Genomic DNA, 14,372 nt, shown 5'->3' with positions numbered 1-14,372 from the left:
TCAGGAATATTTCGGTTTAATTATTTGCTAAATATTACCGAATAATTAATGTAATGTTTGTCATATTACAGCCTATTCAATTAATTTCATTCCAAGGGCTCTTTTTTTCCCTTATGGAATGAAAAATTTCCTCGGAAAGGCAAACAGCGAAGTTAACGAATGCCATTATTCGTCACGTGATCGTGGCGTTTGTCGTCACGATCACGTGTGTCCACTCTGAGCACACATCTACATGTCTGTTGTTTCAACTGCCATTGAGTAAATTATAAGCCGAAATTTCAAATATTTATTATAATCTGCTTGTATTTTGCCTCATTTTTTTTCCTTTATATTTTCTTTCTAATATTTTATAAAGCTTCATTCCTTGTTCTGTTTTCTTTTCTTTTTTTTCAGTTGTTTTTTAGCGAACAGGAAATCTGATTACGAAAATGTCTTTGAAGTGTTTTCTTTCTCAAAAAGCTCTTAAAAAATAATGGAAGAGAGAGAGAGAGAGAGCGAGAGAGAGAGAGAGAGAGAGAAACCTGAACTAGGGATTACAATGTGGGAAAACAGTAATAAATATATTATCCGGTTGCGTCTTTGCTAAATATGCCATTAACACTTGAATGCATATGACATTTGATACTTATATTAAAATAAAGTCTGTACAAGGTTTGATGATGATGTTGAGACACTAATGATCGTTATAATCAAATATGTATCCTATGTATCCTATTACTAGCATTTAAATTAATCTTTTATTTGTCGGATCTCCAATGCTGTCAGAACTTATTTCAGTCTTTCAATGCAATATCTATCAATTTTACTATACTTTAGTCTTCCTCATAGTTTTTACTGCCTTCGTAGCATCAAACGTCTGTTTCGCTAACCTTTCTCCTACTATTCTGTTTACGTGACCACACCATCTTAGATTGGCTCTTTTTACACATTCTTGAATGCGAGTTGATAAAAGACTGTGGTATCTAGTCTTTGAACAAATGTTTTATTTCTAACTCATCTTTTAAATCCATAAGTTAAAATTGGATCAAACACTGTCATGTATACTACTATTACTATTATTTTGATCAATTTCTCGTATATTTAAATTTTCAACTTCATTAAAATTTGTGTTAAATCTTACTTATGAGATTATCTATTGAAAATTAAGTCGATATTATATATATATGTATATATATATATTTTTTTTTTTTCCCGTAGAACCTTGCTCTAAGCATTTTCGAGATCTATAAAACTTAAATACATATCCTTGTTATAATCCCATGATTTGTTTTTAAAATTTATATTAAAATTTAAAAAAATCATATTTGGTCTAAATTTGGCTTGTTCTTCAATGATTTCTCTTTCACATTTATCTTAGCATCTTCTCGATTACGCTTGCATAACTGACAAGTTTTATTTTCTAGCAATCAGTTTTATTTTCTCTTTTATAGATGCGATAGTTGTAATGTATCTGGAATTCGTCCTTCTATTTATTCAGTAGAATTTTAAACCTCTACATTGAGCATTTCTGATCGAATATCATCTGCTCCAAGAGCCTTTCCACAAATATTTCAGATTTCTGATGATTTCCTCCACATATTGATAAGTATTCTTGATTGCATTTCTCTTGGGTAGCTTTTACTACCGTTCTGTCACTTCTTGTTCCATTTAAGAGTTTTTCAATGTATTTTCTCCTGACATTCAGAATATCTTCCCATATTCATATTCTACCCATTTCATATTCTTATATCGATCTTCCCATACAGATTTTGTTTAGCTACTTTTACACATACTTTTGCTATCTTCCATTCTGCTTTCAAGTTTTGCTACGTGGTTGATCGTGAATAACAAATCATTCGCTTGAAAATGCATTTACTCTTCAGATTATGTATCGTATTTAACGATGCAATATACCAAAAAAAAAAAAGAAAGTTTTTTTTTCCAAATTGTCTGCTATCGAAACTATTAAGAATATAAAAGCTATCTTAGTATACTTACAAATGGCAGTTACCGTCTACATTTTGTTTCTAAATATGTCGTAAAATAGATTTCTTGAGCGTTATTTTGAAAGTTGTAATGCTTTTCCCGCACTTCCAGAAGAAATCGTTATTATTACATTTTTAAATTATTTTTCACGAGGCCCGAAATTAGGTTCAATTTTTAAACATACTTGTTTCGAGCTATAAAAAATGTGTATTCCCGTCAGACCAGGACGAATCAAGTTTGAAATCATGAGATTGAGTCGAATATGGATTAATTCTTTCTGCAGTCTTTGTTTGTTGGGAATAATAATAATAATAATAATAATAATAATAATAATAATAATAATAATAATAATAATAATAATAATAATAATAATAATAATAATAATAAAATATTGCCACTGTCGTTTAAGTCAGTGGTTCTTAACCGGGGTTCCCCGGAACACTTGTGTTCCGCGAGCTGGTTACAAGTGTTCCACCGGTGAATGATGTCACATGACCCAGTTCTGAGTGTAATTGGTTACTCTGATCCTAACAACTGAAGACTGCTTTGCGCGTTGACTTCTAAACCAACAGAATAGGTACTATTTTTAATGCGTAAAAATTTAACAATATTGGAAGAAAAGATTTCAAGTTACTTTTCTTCCTTAAACACACACAATTATGACTGGATACGAAATCCATTTGGCACAGTTAATATTTGTATATCGAGTTGTGAATTTTCGTTACAAGAAGACAACAATTGTTACCTTGTCAACTGATCGCACTCCAAAAATGAAATTCTCTGAAATAATTCCTGAGGAATTTTGGATTGTTGTCCAAGCCGAATACCCAGCTCTCTCCACAAGGGCACTGAAAATTTTGTTACAGTTTTCAACATCATATTTGTGCGAGCTCGGTTTCTTAATATTAACCAATATAAAAACTAAAAGACTTCCATATATACACCTGATATTGTTGAAATCTGCAAAAGCCGACAAGTTCAAGTATCGCATTGAAATAAGTTCCATTTTTATAAAAGGCAAATCCATGCATATTTTTATTATTAGCTTTATGATCTTAATGCTTTTGGTGTTCCGCAAATTTTTCTTATAATCAAAAATGTTCCGTGACTTCGAAAAGGTCAAGAACCACTGGTTTAAGTCATGGAGGCTTCATTTGAGTAGGCCTTATAACTATTCGTCATATTTTATGACGAATTTAAGACCTGGATTCGAACCCAGGTCTTTATGGGAAAAAAGGCATAGTCATTCTTCGGGGTGAATTACGAAGAAGCCCTTTCCTTCTTCCACCCCTCTTGGTGCACAAATTAATTTGTCTTAAATCGAATGCAGATGCAAATCATTATCCATTTAACTAATTTATTATTTTCTTTGTTTTTATCCCTCATTGAATTCAAATGCAAGAAATTCATTAGCTTTTTTTTCCCCCGTAACTAATTAGGAAAGACAGAGACATTATCCACTTTGCACAAGTAATTCTGTGAATGAAAGCCATATTATTATTGCAATTTGAAAATTTTAAAAATATCGAATATTTTAGCAAGATATTATAATGAACCTACTTCAGTGAGAAACGCATAATTAAGATATTCGTTTTATTTTATTTATTTTTATTGATTTATTAAGATGAGAAAATGATTACTATTAATAATTATTATCCCTTACAGAATAAACAATCGACCGATTCAACAATCCATCAAGTTTGTAACATCTGAAAATTATTTATTTGAATTTTTGTTTGCATAATTAACAACTTGTTGAAATGCTCATTCTGTGATTCAATAGTGTATTAATAGTAATAATTTTCTCATCGCTTCAAGCCTAGCATTTGAACGAATAAAATGAGATGAATTAATTTATATTTTTGGTATATGTAGTTTGAAACAGCAATTTATAGTTGAAATAATGTCATGACAGCGACCGAAGGTTACAAATAATTGATTTTTTAAAGTTTTTCGTTAGTATCCAATACTAACAATTAAAAATAAAAAAAATTATCTTAATCAACAATACTAATTAACAATTAGCATCTAAAATTCTTAATTTTTTTTAAAAAATATATATAAATTCTATTAGTAAGCTTCAAATTTATAAAAATACTTAAGAAAATTCATATTATTTAATAAAAATAAACAGAAATTATTTTAGCCATTAAATACACCTTGTTTAGTTTAAAATAAACTTATTTTAATAACTACTTTGTGCGCAAAATAAGGATGGTTATCAAAATCCAGGATAACAGATGGCAGTGCTGTAGCCAATGAAATTTTAACTGAGGCTCGGCTATTGCCGTTACCCAGCCATGACTAGAGCTTTTAGCTCAATAACACCCCATCCACACAGATTTTCTTCAATCAGATGAAGGGATGAAGAGTCAAGAACTCAGTCCATCTTCACAAAAAGAAAGTATATTCATTTGTCTATTAAAATATGAGAGGGAAAATAATTATTAAAATATAAAATTACGGTAAAAGAAACTCCATTAAAATATTACGTTAAAAACAATATTTATTGAAATATTAAATTACAGTACATTAAAAAAAGGAAGATGAGGGATGAACAGGATCTCTCTCATACATTCATTCAATGTTACTTCAGTTTATTCTCAAAACAACTATAGCTGATTCAAACTGTTTGGTCCTAATTAAATAACACTACAACAAACTTGTAATTATTGTTTTTTCTTCCTGTGCTGAGCAATCGTCAGAATAGACTGCCATAGATTTAAATGTTACGTAATGTTGTGACCTGTAGTGGTATTTCATGACACAACTTCCAGTTTTTCGTTTCATGAATCATCAAACCTCTTCTTACGCGTTTGTAAATATAGAAACTATAAGTTCATACTTTCCTTGTTCAGAGTTGTAGAAAACAGAAGTGCAGAGGACATTGGCCCTTGGTATGCTTGCGTGTAATCTGTTGTTGGGTCATAAGTCATATCTTTCTGCATCTTCTCAGTCTTTAACACAAGCTAGGTTTAACTTGTGTTAAAGAGTGTTTACAAATATAAGCTGTATAAAATCTTATATTCTTTTATATAATAATTTTCTTTTTCAGAAAAAAATTTATATTTACATTTTTTTATTTTTATACTTCATAATTTATAAAGCATTATTATTATTATTATTATATAATAATAATAATTAATTTTTATAATGATTAAATAATTAAAATATAAAATTTAAATAATAATTAATTATTATCAGAGAACTCGTCATATGTCCATCATTTCATTTATCATATAATCAGATATGACATATTTTCATTCGTATTCACATCATTTAAAGTTAAAGGAAATACTCATTTCCTTTAACTGCGATACAATGAACCAAATTTCCTATATTATTTGAAATTTATTAACTTCTGTAATGATGTCATTACATTTCCTATTACATTTCTGATGGTCATTTGAAAAAAATTCTCTGATATCAGAACCCCTTCATTCACAATATGATATGATATTATCTTATCTGCGATGTGTGATATTATCAATTTAAAACAGAAAATAGGTCTATGAAATTTCGAGCAGGAACAGCATACGTTTTAATTAAATATAAAACACATAAAATATAAAAATAGGTATTTTATAAATTATGAAGTATAAAAATAGAAAATGTAAATATAAATTTTTTTCTGAAAAAGAAAATTATTATTTAAAAGAATATAAGATTTTATATAGCTTATATTTGTAAAAGTAGATTATACTTAATCACATTTGTATGAAATATTTTGTACAACATATTCAAGATAAGATTTCTAAACAATGCGAACAAGGTCTTTTCAGAGATTTTTATACCACTTCGGTTTGATGCTAACATTTTTTTTTTCTATCACAGAAAAATTTTCTATTTTTCTATCTGTTTCTTTTTCTTTTGATTTGAATATTAAATAGTTTTTTATTTATAAGTAAAGATAAAAAGCAATAACTATATAGCTAATAATCATAGTATTAAAATAAGTAAATTAACTATGTATCTAGATACCAGAAAGAGATATTAATGTAATTTTTACATATTGCTCAAAAACGGGGAAGATGAAAAGCATTCTTGCTTCGCCCCTTTAAGCCAGTCCTTATAAGGATATAAGGATGTGAGGTAATTTTTCTTGTTTTTAAAATGTTTTATGTTCCAGTAATAAATGTTGCATTCAGTTATGAATATATTATTAATTTTCTCTTTTTCAGTCACTTTATATTATTAATTTTCTCTTTTTTAATCACTTTATGATATATTATTAATTTTCTCTTTTCTAATCTTTTTAGTCACTTTTTATTATTAATTTTCTATTTTTAATCACTTTATGATATATTATTAATTTTCTCTTTTTTAATCTTTTTTAGTCACTTTATATTATTAATTTTCTATTTTTTAATCACTTTATGATAATATAAATTTATTAAAATATATTCTGAGATGATCTATTCTTATAATCTTCTAGCCGTAGCATGTTTCCAGACAGTGAATGAAACTTGAATGAATAAGATGCAGTGACTGTCTTCTAAATATAGTCATGCAAATCTCCTTGGCACAAGAACTCTTACCCCCCTCAAAGCTGTGCTCTTGACTGACGTATGCTCTCAATGTTAAATAAAGAGATAGACGGATAGAATCACGCATTTTGAACTCAGGATGATCGAAATATATCAGGTATGAACGTTAAGGCAGAGTTAAAGGTTACAACAAAAGTAAAGGTTAGTTAGAGTAAGCATTTATTTCATATAATTATGTGCTCACCTATTCTACACACAAAAACTACTACAGCTGTTTCTTTTAGCCGTAAACAATCGTATGAAAGTATGAGATATCTGGAAGTTTTAACAATTTCTTTTTTATTTATAGAAATGAATATTTTAATTCCTGTGTGCACAAAATAGCTTGCACATTGTGCTAAATTGGAATTATTGTCAACCGGAAATGCGGCTATTAATTGTTTAATTTACTTGGTATATAGTAATTGTAAAAAATGATAAAATAAAGATAAAAATAAATTGTTACACACTGGTAGTGTCAATATAATGATGATGATGTTAATATGAGGATATTTATGACATAAATGAATTAAATGTCATTCGATCATAATTCAAATACGTTACATTTGAAAATTTGTCTATTTTTTATGATAATACATCAAGTCCTCAGAGCATTCATCTGCTTTCTGTAAGTGGAGATGAATTTAAATTACTTTGCTAGAAAGGTAGTTTACTTAATGGCATCACGTGATGCGATCAAATAATAATAAATAAAGATTGTGTAAAAACTTTTCATAACAATTGATAACAACTTTAGATAAGCAGATTATAATCTGCTAATAAATTATTAGACAGACGACGAGGGAATTACAAAAGTCAAGCGGCGTTTAAAGCAGCACGGGGTGAATAAAAAGTTCAACAGCAAAATGGAAAACAAAGCACGTGATCAGGTAAGTTAGTACGTAATAACAAAGATCTGGTAAGTGAAGTTGATTATAAAAAATATGTTATTTATAAAAATATGTTTTTTGACTCTGTCATAAAACATACTATTGATGAGCAGGTTATAACGTCAAGTTTTCCCGGTGCAAAAATTAAAAAATATAACGCAAGCAATTCAAAAACAGAAAATAAAAATAAACGAGATCGTTATTATAGCAGGTCCTAACGACTTAACTAGCGATAAGTTCGGTATGTGAGAGGACATGAAATGGTTGTTGGAAGAAGGGCTGTGATGGCAAATGATTCGATGCGTAGAAGGAATGGATGCGAGGTTTTTGTTGTGGGCAGTGAGTTTGAGGGAAGATTGGATTTCTATAAGAGGAACGGCCTACACCTGAATGCGTTTGGCATCAGGAGTCTTGAAAAAGTATTAATTAAAACTTTATTAATTATTAATTAATTTATGCAAAGGAGCATGCAGGCCATTTATTATGTTTGTACACGGATGCTAGGAGTATCAGAAACAAAGGAGGAGAACTTGTTGCCTTGGTTAATATATTGAAACCTTATGTTGTAGGCATTAGTGAGACTTGGCTATAAGAAGCAGACGTACTAACTGGTATTGACTGAAATAATACTATTTTTAGGAAGGATAGACAGGATAAGAGAGGAGGTGGCGTGCTGCTAATGATATCGGATGACTTAAATCCAGTTAGAGTTGAGACTTGTGATTACAATATTAGTAACAATTTTTTATGTGGCAGCGAGTTTGAAGCCATCTGGTGTGAGGTGGAATCTAACAAGACAAATTACATAGTGGGGTGTTGTTATAGACCTGGTGTATCGGTTGCTAGTGATGAAGAAATGCATCACTAAATAGGTAGCAGTAGAATCTCATGAGAAGAATGAAAATGCATTTATTGAACTGCTGTGGGATAACTTCCTCAAGCAGCATGTGACAAAAGGAACTAGAGGTCAAAGAGTTAAATTTGATTATAGTATCGGACTGCATTTCATTCAAGACTAAATATTCTGTCTCCAGTTGGTGACAGTGATCATGCAGTACTCACTTGGGAAGTGACTAAGTTTATGAATGTTCCATTCAGAAAAGGTTACATGTTGAACTGCAAAGCAGGAAATTAGGACCAACTGAGGAGTATACTGAGGTCAGTGGAATGGGATCGGTTGCTGGATGGAAAGAATATCGACAGTGCATGGGAAGCATTTAAACAATACTTAAATGATACAATATCAGAATGTGTCCCGAGAGTTTGAAGAATAAATAGAGTAGGAGTCAAATGGATGTGTAATCTTATTAAGCAAGAGATTCGTAAGAAAAGGATGATGTGGAAGGAATACCATTTGCATAAGGATGACATCCATTATGAACGTTATAAGCAGCAGGTTAGAATAGTCACAACTATTGTACGGAAAGCAAAGTCTGATTATGAAACGAAATTGGCCCTGCGTGCTAAAGACAACCCACAAAAATTCTATCGATATGCTGCAAGTAAAGAAAGAATGAATATGAAAGAATAACTCTTCTAAATCCAGATGGTGTGATGGTTACAAATGCAGAAGAGGTTGTTCAGTTAATGAGCGCCCATTTCGTTAAAAGCTGTCAACCTGGTGAACGCAACATTGAGCTCACTGCTACCTCTTCACTGGATGAAGAAACTCAGGCGTATAAGGAGCTGACACTAGAGCTGTTGCACAAACTGAATAAGACTTCAGCAATAGAGGCTGATGGGATATCAGCACGTGTGCTAAAAGAGTGTTCAGCTGAACTGGCTATTCCTTTGACCAGGCTGTTTAATATGAATCTCAGACAGGGAAGATTCCTCAGGAATGGAAGGAATGTACAGTAATTCCATTGCACAAGGGTGTGCAGAGAGCGATGTATTCAGCTATCAACCAGTTAGTATCTCAGGAGTGGTGATGAACTGAATCCAGCTTCTGTGTGTTTATATATAGTGCGACCGGACATTTAAAGCTCAGTTATTTCCTTTCCTGTTAATTTAAATTCGATGAATCAAAAGAAGCAAAAAAGTATTTCTTTCCTTCAAATAAACTTCTGTTATAGTTGTTATTTTGATTACACTTAATAAAACAAAGTTCTCTCGTAATTAATTATTTTCTATGCCTGTTATAATTCATTATTATTAAATGTTTCGGATTGTCCGTTCTAGAAATGACTTTCTGTTTATCGTTATGCCTTTAATGATGAAAATATTCAGTCCATAAGTTGCAGGACTTGATTTATTGCGTATTGGAGCGATCTATCGGCAAACGCGCTAAGTAATACCAACTAATCTCTACATCCCAAAGTTGCTTTCGTAGTAGTGTGCAAGTTACGATGAGCAGAGGAAAGTGCGTTCTCTTTGTACTTCATGAATATGAAAAGTGAACTGAGAATTACGATTAAATTTTGTTTAAAAGAGAGTCTTTCTGCTACAAAAAATTAAAAAAAAAACATAATAAAAAAAGAAAAAAACTTAGGAATAGCACAAAATGGAAATGAAGCTCTGAACTGATGCATCTTTTTTCCGGTGGTATTCGTGATTTAGTGACGGAAGGGAGTCGGTAGAAGATGAGAGAAGTGGCCGTCTTACATCGACTCGAACTTAGGAGAACGAAAGCGCTGAGTTTGTGAAGAACGATCTTCAAATCACATCAAAGATGATAGCGGAAGCTTCAAACATCCCTAACAGCATCGTTCTTTGCATTTCGAATGAAGATTTGTGAAAAAGGAAGTTATGTGCGCGTTTTGGCCCACATGCCTTGATAGCTGAGCAAAGAGAAGATCAAACCACGTCTTGTCGGGACATTATCGCGATGGCGGATGGCAGATGAATTTTTTTTTTTTTTTTATGGTAAAATCAGTACGCAGATGACAGTTGGAGTTTCGTTTCCAATTCGGAACCAAAGCGACAAAATTCTGAATGGGTTTAAGTGAGACATCTCCCAGACCGAAGAAATCGAGACTCCAAATTCCAGGCATCAAAACGATGTTGATATTTAAAAAAAAAAAAAAAAAAAAAAAAAAAAAAAAAAAACTCTCACTGCGTGATCCATGAGAATTCGTGCGGAGGGGGGAGAACACTGAATGTGAAATTTTATAAAGTCGGATTGTTTCCTGAAACCCATTCCACGTGTACGTCCCGCCTCATTTCGGTTGTGAAATTTTTTTTTTGCACGATAACGCGCCCGTTCAAAAAGTCGCAAATGTGCGTCACTTTTTGATACACAAAAGTATCCCACCCTTATCACCCTAACTCACGAAATTTATCCCCTACAGATTAATTTCTATCTTCCAAGTTGAAAATGAAGCTGGAAAGATATATATATATATATGTGTGTGTGTGTGTGTGTGTGTGTGTGTGTGCAGCGTAAAACATAAGTAACAGGGCAGTTGCCAGACCAATAGTCTCTACAATTTCATTATTATTATTTATTTTGATTTTTAATTCATTTTATTTCATGTTATCAATTGTTATGGATATGGATGTTCTAATAACACGCTTTCCTCCTTAAATATGCATTCTCTGACATCCTATTACTTCCAGACATCCTTGTGAATTTAATTTATAATCATTTAAATATAATCATTTAAATATTCATGTTTACTGATTGTTTAACGAAAAATTAGTAATTTTTGTTCAACGAAAATATGGCTTTAATGGTAAAATCCTATTTATTACCACTTAAAGAATAATTTCTTAGCTAATTTAATTTAATTTAAAATTATTTTAATAAATAAACGGTGTGTAAATTAGAATTCATTTATATGAAAAATTTCCTAAAAACTTTATTATCTTTTAGATTTTTGTTTAAATTATTTTCAATTGCTCTATTGTTTTAATGACTATTGAAGTCTTTTAGCGTATTTTCATACATTATTATCATTATAGTAAAGATTAATTAATGTCACAGATTCTTCTTTAAAAACTCTTACTTTGCCTGCAAGAGTTCTTATTTGCAACAATAGGAAATTTGTTGCGATTAAGAAGCATGCCAGTTACTGTTTTCATTTGATGCATAAGTAGGATATTTGTTTATAATCATGTGCAATTATATACATATACAATGATTATTAATTTTGAGAGAATATTTTCTTTTATTATATATTTATATTTGAATAAGTATAAATATAAACTAATGTTACATATCCTTCCAACAGGAATTTTGGAACTATGATGCAGGCGATTAGAGTGTGGTTACTTAGTCTTTTAGGGATTCTTCTCTTTCTGTGGAGTTTTACACATTTCTATGCTGTGTATGATAGTAATTTGCCTGACATCCATGAGTGGAGCTGGGTGTTTCTCCAGAGGAACCTATCCCATCTTGTCAACAGGAAAGAAAACATCCCATTGAGATCACCTTTAGAATCATGCAAAAAAGTCCACCCTTACATGGTTATCATTGTTTGTTCAAGTCCTCCCAATTTTGCACTGCGTAGATCAATTCGACTAACGTGGGCTCAATATACAGATCAGTTTAAAGATATATTAGTGTTTTTTCTTTTAGGAAAATCTCAAAATAATTTTACGGATTTAATGGTCAACGAAGAAAATGCGGTGCATTCAGATATCATCCAGTGTGATATGCTGGATTCATACAGGAACTTAACCTTGAAGTCCACGTGGTTATTAAAATGGGCAAACACTTCCTGTTTGGACGTGCAATACATTGTAAAGACTGATGATGACGTTTTTATAAACATTCCTAATCTTGTAAGTTTCTTAAAGAAGTCCAACCATCAGGATGTTCTGATAGGGAACAAATACAGCAATGCACACACTATAAGAGATAAAAGTTCCAAGTGGTATACTCCTGAATACTTATTTCCCAATGAAGTGTATCCCGATTATCTTTCTGGTGCAGCATACGTATTACCAATCAATGTGATTCCACAGTTATATTGGGCTGCCTTAAATACACCGTTCTTTTTCTTAGAGGATATTTTCATAACTGGAATTTGTGCTGAAAATCTTGGCTTGAAACGTTTACATAATCCTAACTTTGCGTATTCCAAAAAAGTGTTAGACCCTTGTGTTTTCAAGTCTCTCATTGCAGTTCATCGAATATCATCTCGAGAGCTAGAAGAGATATGGAGATTACTACGCGATCCTGATCTTTCTTGTAATAATCGCAAAGGATTTTTGTCTTGGTGGAAAAAACGATAAAATATGTAACCTACTAAAGTTTGTAAAAGTGACGAAATACAAAAATTTATTTTGTGATATCTTAATTTTTGAATGTATTGTAAATAAACTTGGTTTCTGGTTTGTGTGTGAGGTTAGCGTGTAATGTGTGGATTACATAGCTTTTAATGTTAATTATTTTGTTCAGTTAATCGATGGACTGATAATAAATAATGAAAGAAAAGTAAAAAGCATTTATGCAATATATATGCTACTAGGAATTTAAAAAAAAAGTTTTAATATAAAATAAACTATATTAAAAGTGGACCAAATAATGTTATGTGAGTGATAATATTTTATAACTATATTTTTTTTTAATTTATGTCATTAGAATTTAAAATGTTTAATAAGATTTAAATTCACGAATAAATGGCTGAAATAAACACATTAAAATATTTCAAGGATTGAAAATGATTCTTATATTGTGTTTTAATAAATACTCTAATGCATCTTTGAAAATTAGTGTTAAAACATGTAGACCCATGCAGTTTGTTGCCACAATAAATAACTGTAGAAATGATCCGAGACCATCATAACAAATGAGTAAAGCTAACAACCGATAAAAATTATAATGCGTTATATCACGAACTTATAGGGTCGTTGTACGTTGTGTAATTCCAATTTTTTTTTTTTTTTTTTTTTTGGCTAGATGGGCGAAGCAAGAATGCTTTTCGTATTCCCCGTTATCTGTAGAGGACAATGTAAGGATATAAGGATAGGGTGTTATTGAGCTAAGAGCTCTGATCATGGCAGGAAGGTAACAGCAATAGCCGAGCCTCAGTTAGAACTTCATTGCTACAGCATTGCCATCCATTCCCGCCCTGAGTATCCATTTTAGTCGCCTCGTACGACATGCATGGGCTGCAGTGGAGCTATTCTTATCCTGGTCATCACACGGAGTTAAATCCAAATTCTTAAAGTTTTCTTAAAAGAACTGGGCGATGGACTGAGTCTTTGACTCTTTATCCCATCATCTGAATGAAGATAATCTGTGTGGATGGAGTGTTATTGAGCTAAAAGCTCTAGTCATGGTTGGGTAACGGTAATAGCCGAGCCTCAGTTAAAACTTCATTGGCTACAACATTGCTATATTTGTTACCCTGGAAGTCCTAAAAAGAACTTTTTTCAAACAGGAACCATTCCTCTCTGTAATTTTATAAATATTAAACAAATACTGATATCTGAATACTGTCGTATTGATTTTTTTTTCTATTCTGTAAAAAATAAAAAGTTGTAAAAATTTTGCCTTTATTTGTGGAGGATATTATAAATGCATGTATATTTTATAGCCAAATGTTAATAATAAACGATATGATGAATTTAGCTTTTGGCATTGCTATGGTACTACGATCCAATACCCTAGTAACCATAGGGTTTTGCCCTCCTAAGGTTTCTGTTTGCTATCTGATGAGAGCCAATGGTTCAAAACTGCTAAGGCAAGTGAAACCTAATCTAAGCACTAAGAAAATGGCGAATATACAGGATCCTGGTCAGAGTCTATCTTTTAAGCAGTTAAGTAATCCAATTGTATTGCAACTCAATACAATTGGATGCGAAGGTTATAATCCTATAACTAAGTGAAATTTATGCTTTTAGACTATATATTTGTTTTTTATAAAGACTGTTTTTTTCTTCAAAACTTGATATTTCATATACTGGTTTTTTGACATTTATGTTAACTTATAAATTTGTTGTTATATTATATATAATTTATGTAATTTCGATTTTAAATCATCATTGAATGCATATTTTTATTTTATCACTGCTTTAAAAAAAAAAAAAAAAAAAACGAAAT

At 31.0% G+C, this 14,372-nt stretch overlaps 1 protein-coding gene across 8 annotated transcripts in view; it reads left to right on the top strand.

The window, feature by feature from the left end:
* The window catches only part of LOC150093682 (beta-1,3-galactosyltransferase 5-like), a 100,241-nt gene extending 86,341 nt beyond the window's left edge, over positions 1-13,900 (top strand). For 6 of the 8 annotated variants that reach the window (XM_090412805.1, XM_090412802.1, XM_090412803.1 and 3 more), the window contains 2 exons: positions 6,401-6,609; positions 11,554-13,900. In XM_090412805.1, coding sequence (XP_090268931.1) covers positions 11,567-12,559 — 993 coding nt within the window. In that variant the 5' untranslated portion in view covers positions 6,401-6,609; positions 11,554-11,566 and the 3' untranslated portion in view covers positions 12,560-13,900. Of the gene's footprint in view, positions 1-6,400; positions 6,610-11,553 lie in introns of those variants that run through there. The other 2 variants (XR_016550309.1, XM_090412807.1) reach the window with 1 other exon arrangement.
* The last annotated feature ends 472 nt before the right edge of the window (positions 13,901-14,372 follow it).

The sequence above is a fragment of the Typopeltis vanoorti genome, chromosome 23 (assembly GCF_054136105.1).
Source record: "Typopeltis vanoorti isolate ZY-2024b chromosome 23, IOZ_Tvanoo_1.0, whole genome shotgun sequence".
Taxonomy (NCBI): domain Eukaryota; kingdom Metazoa; phylum Arthropoda; class Arachnida; order Uropygi; family Thelyphonidae; genus Typopeltis; species Typopeltis vanoorti.
Note: the sequence above shows the minus strand (reverse complement) of the source record. Positions and strands in the feature narration are given on the sequence as shown.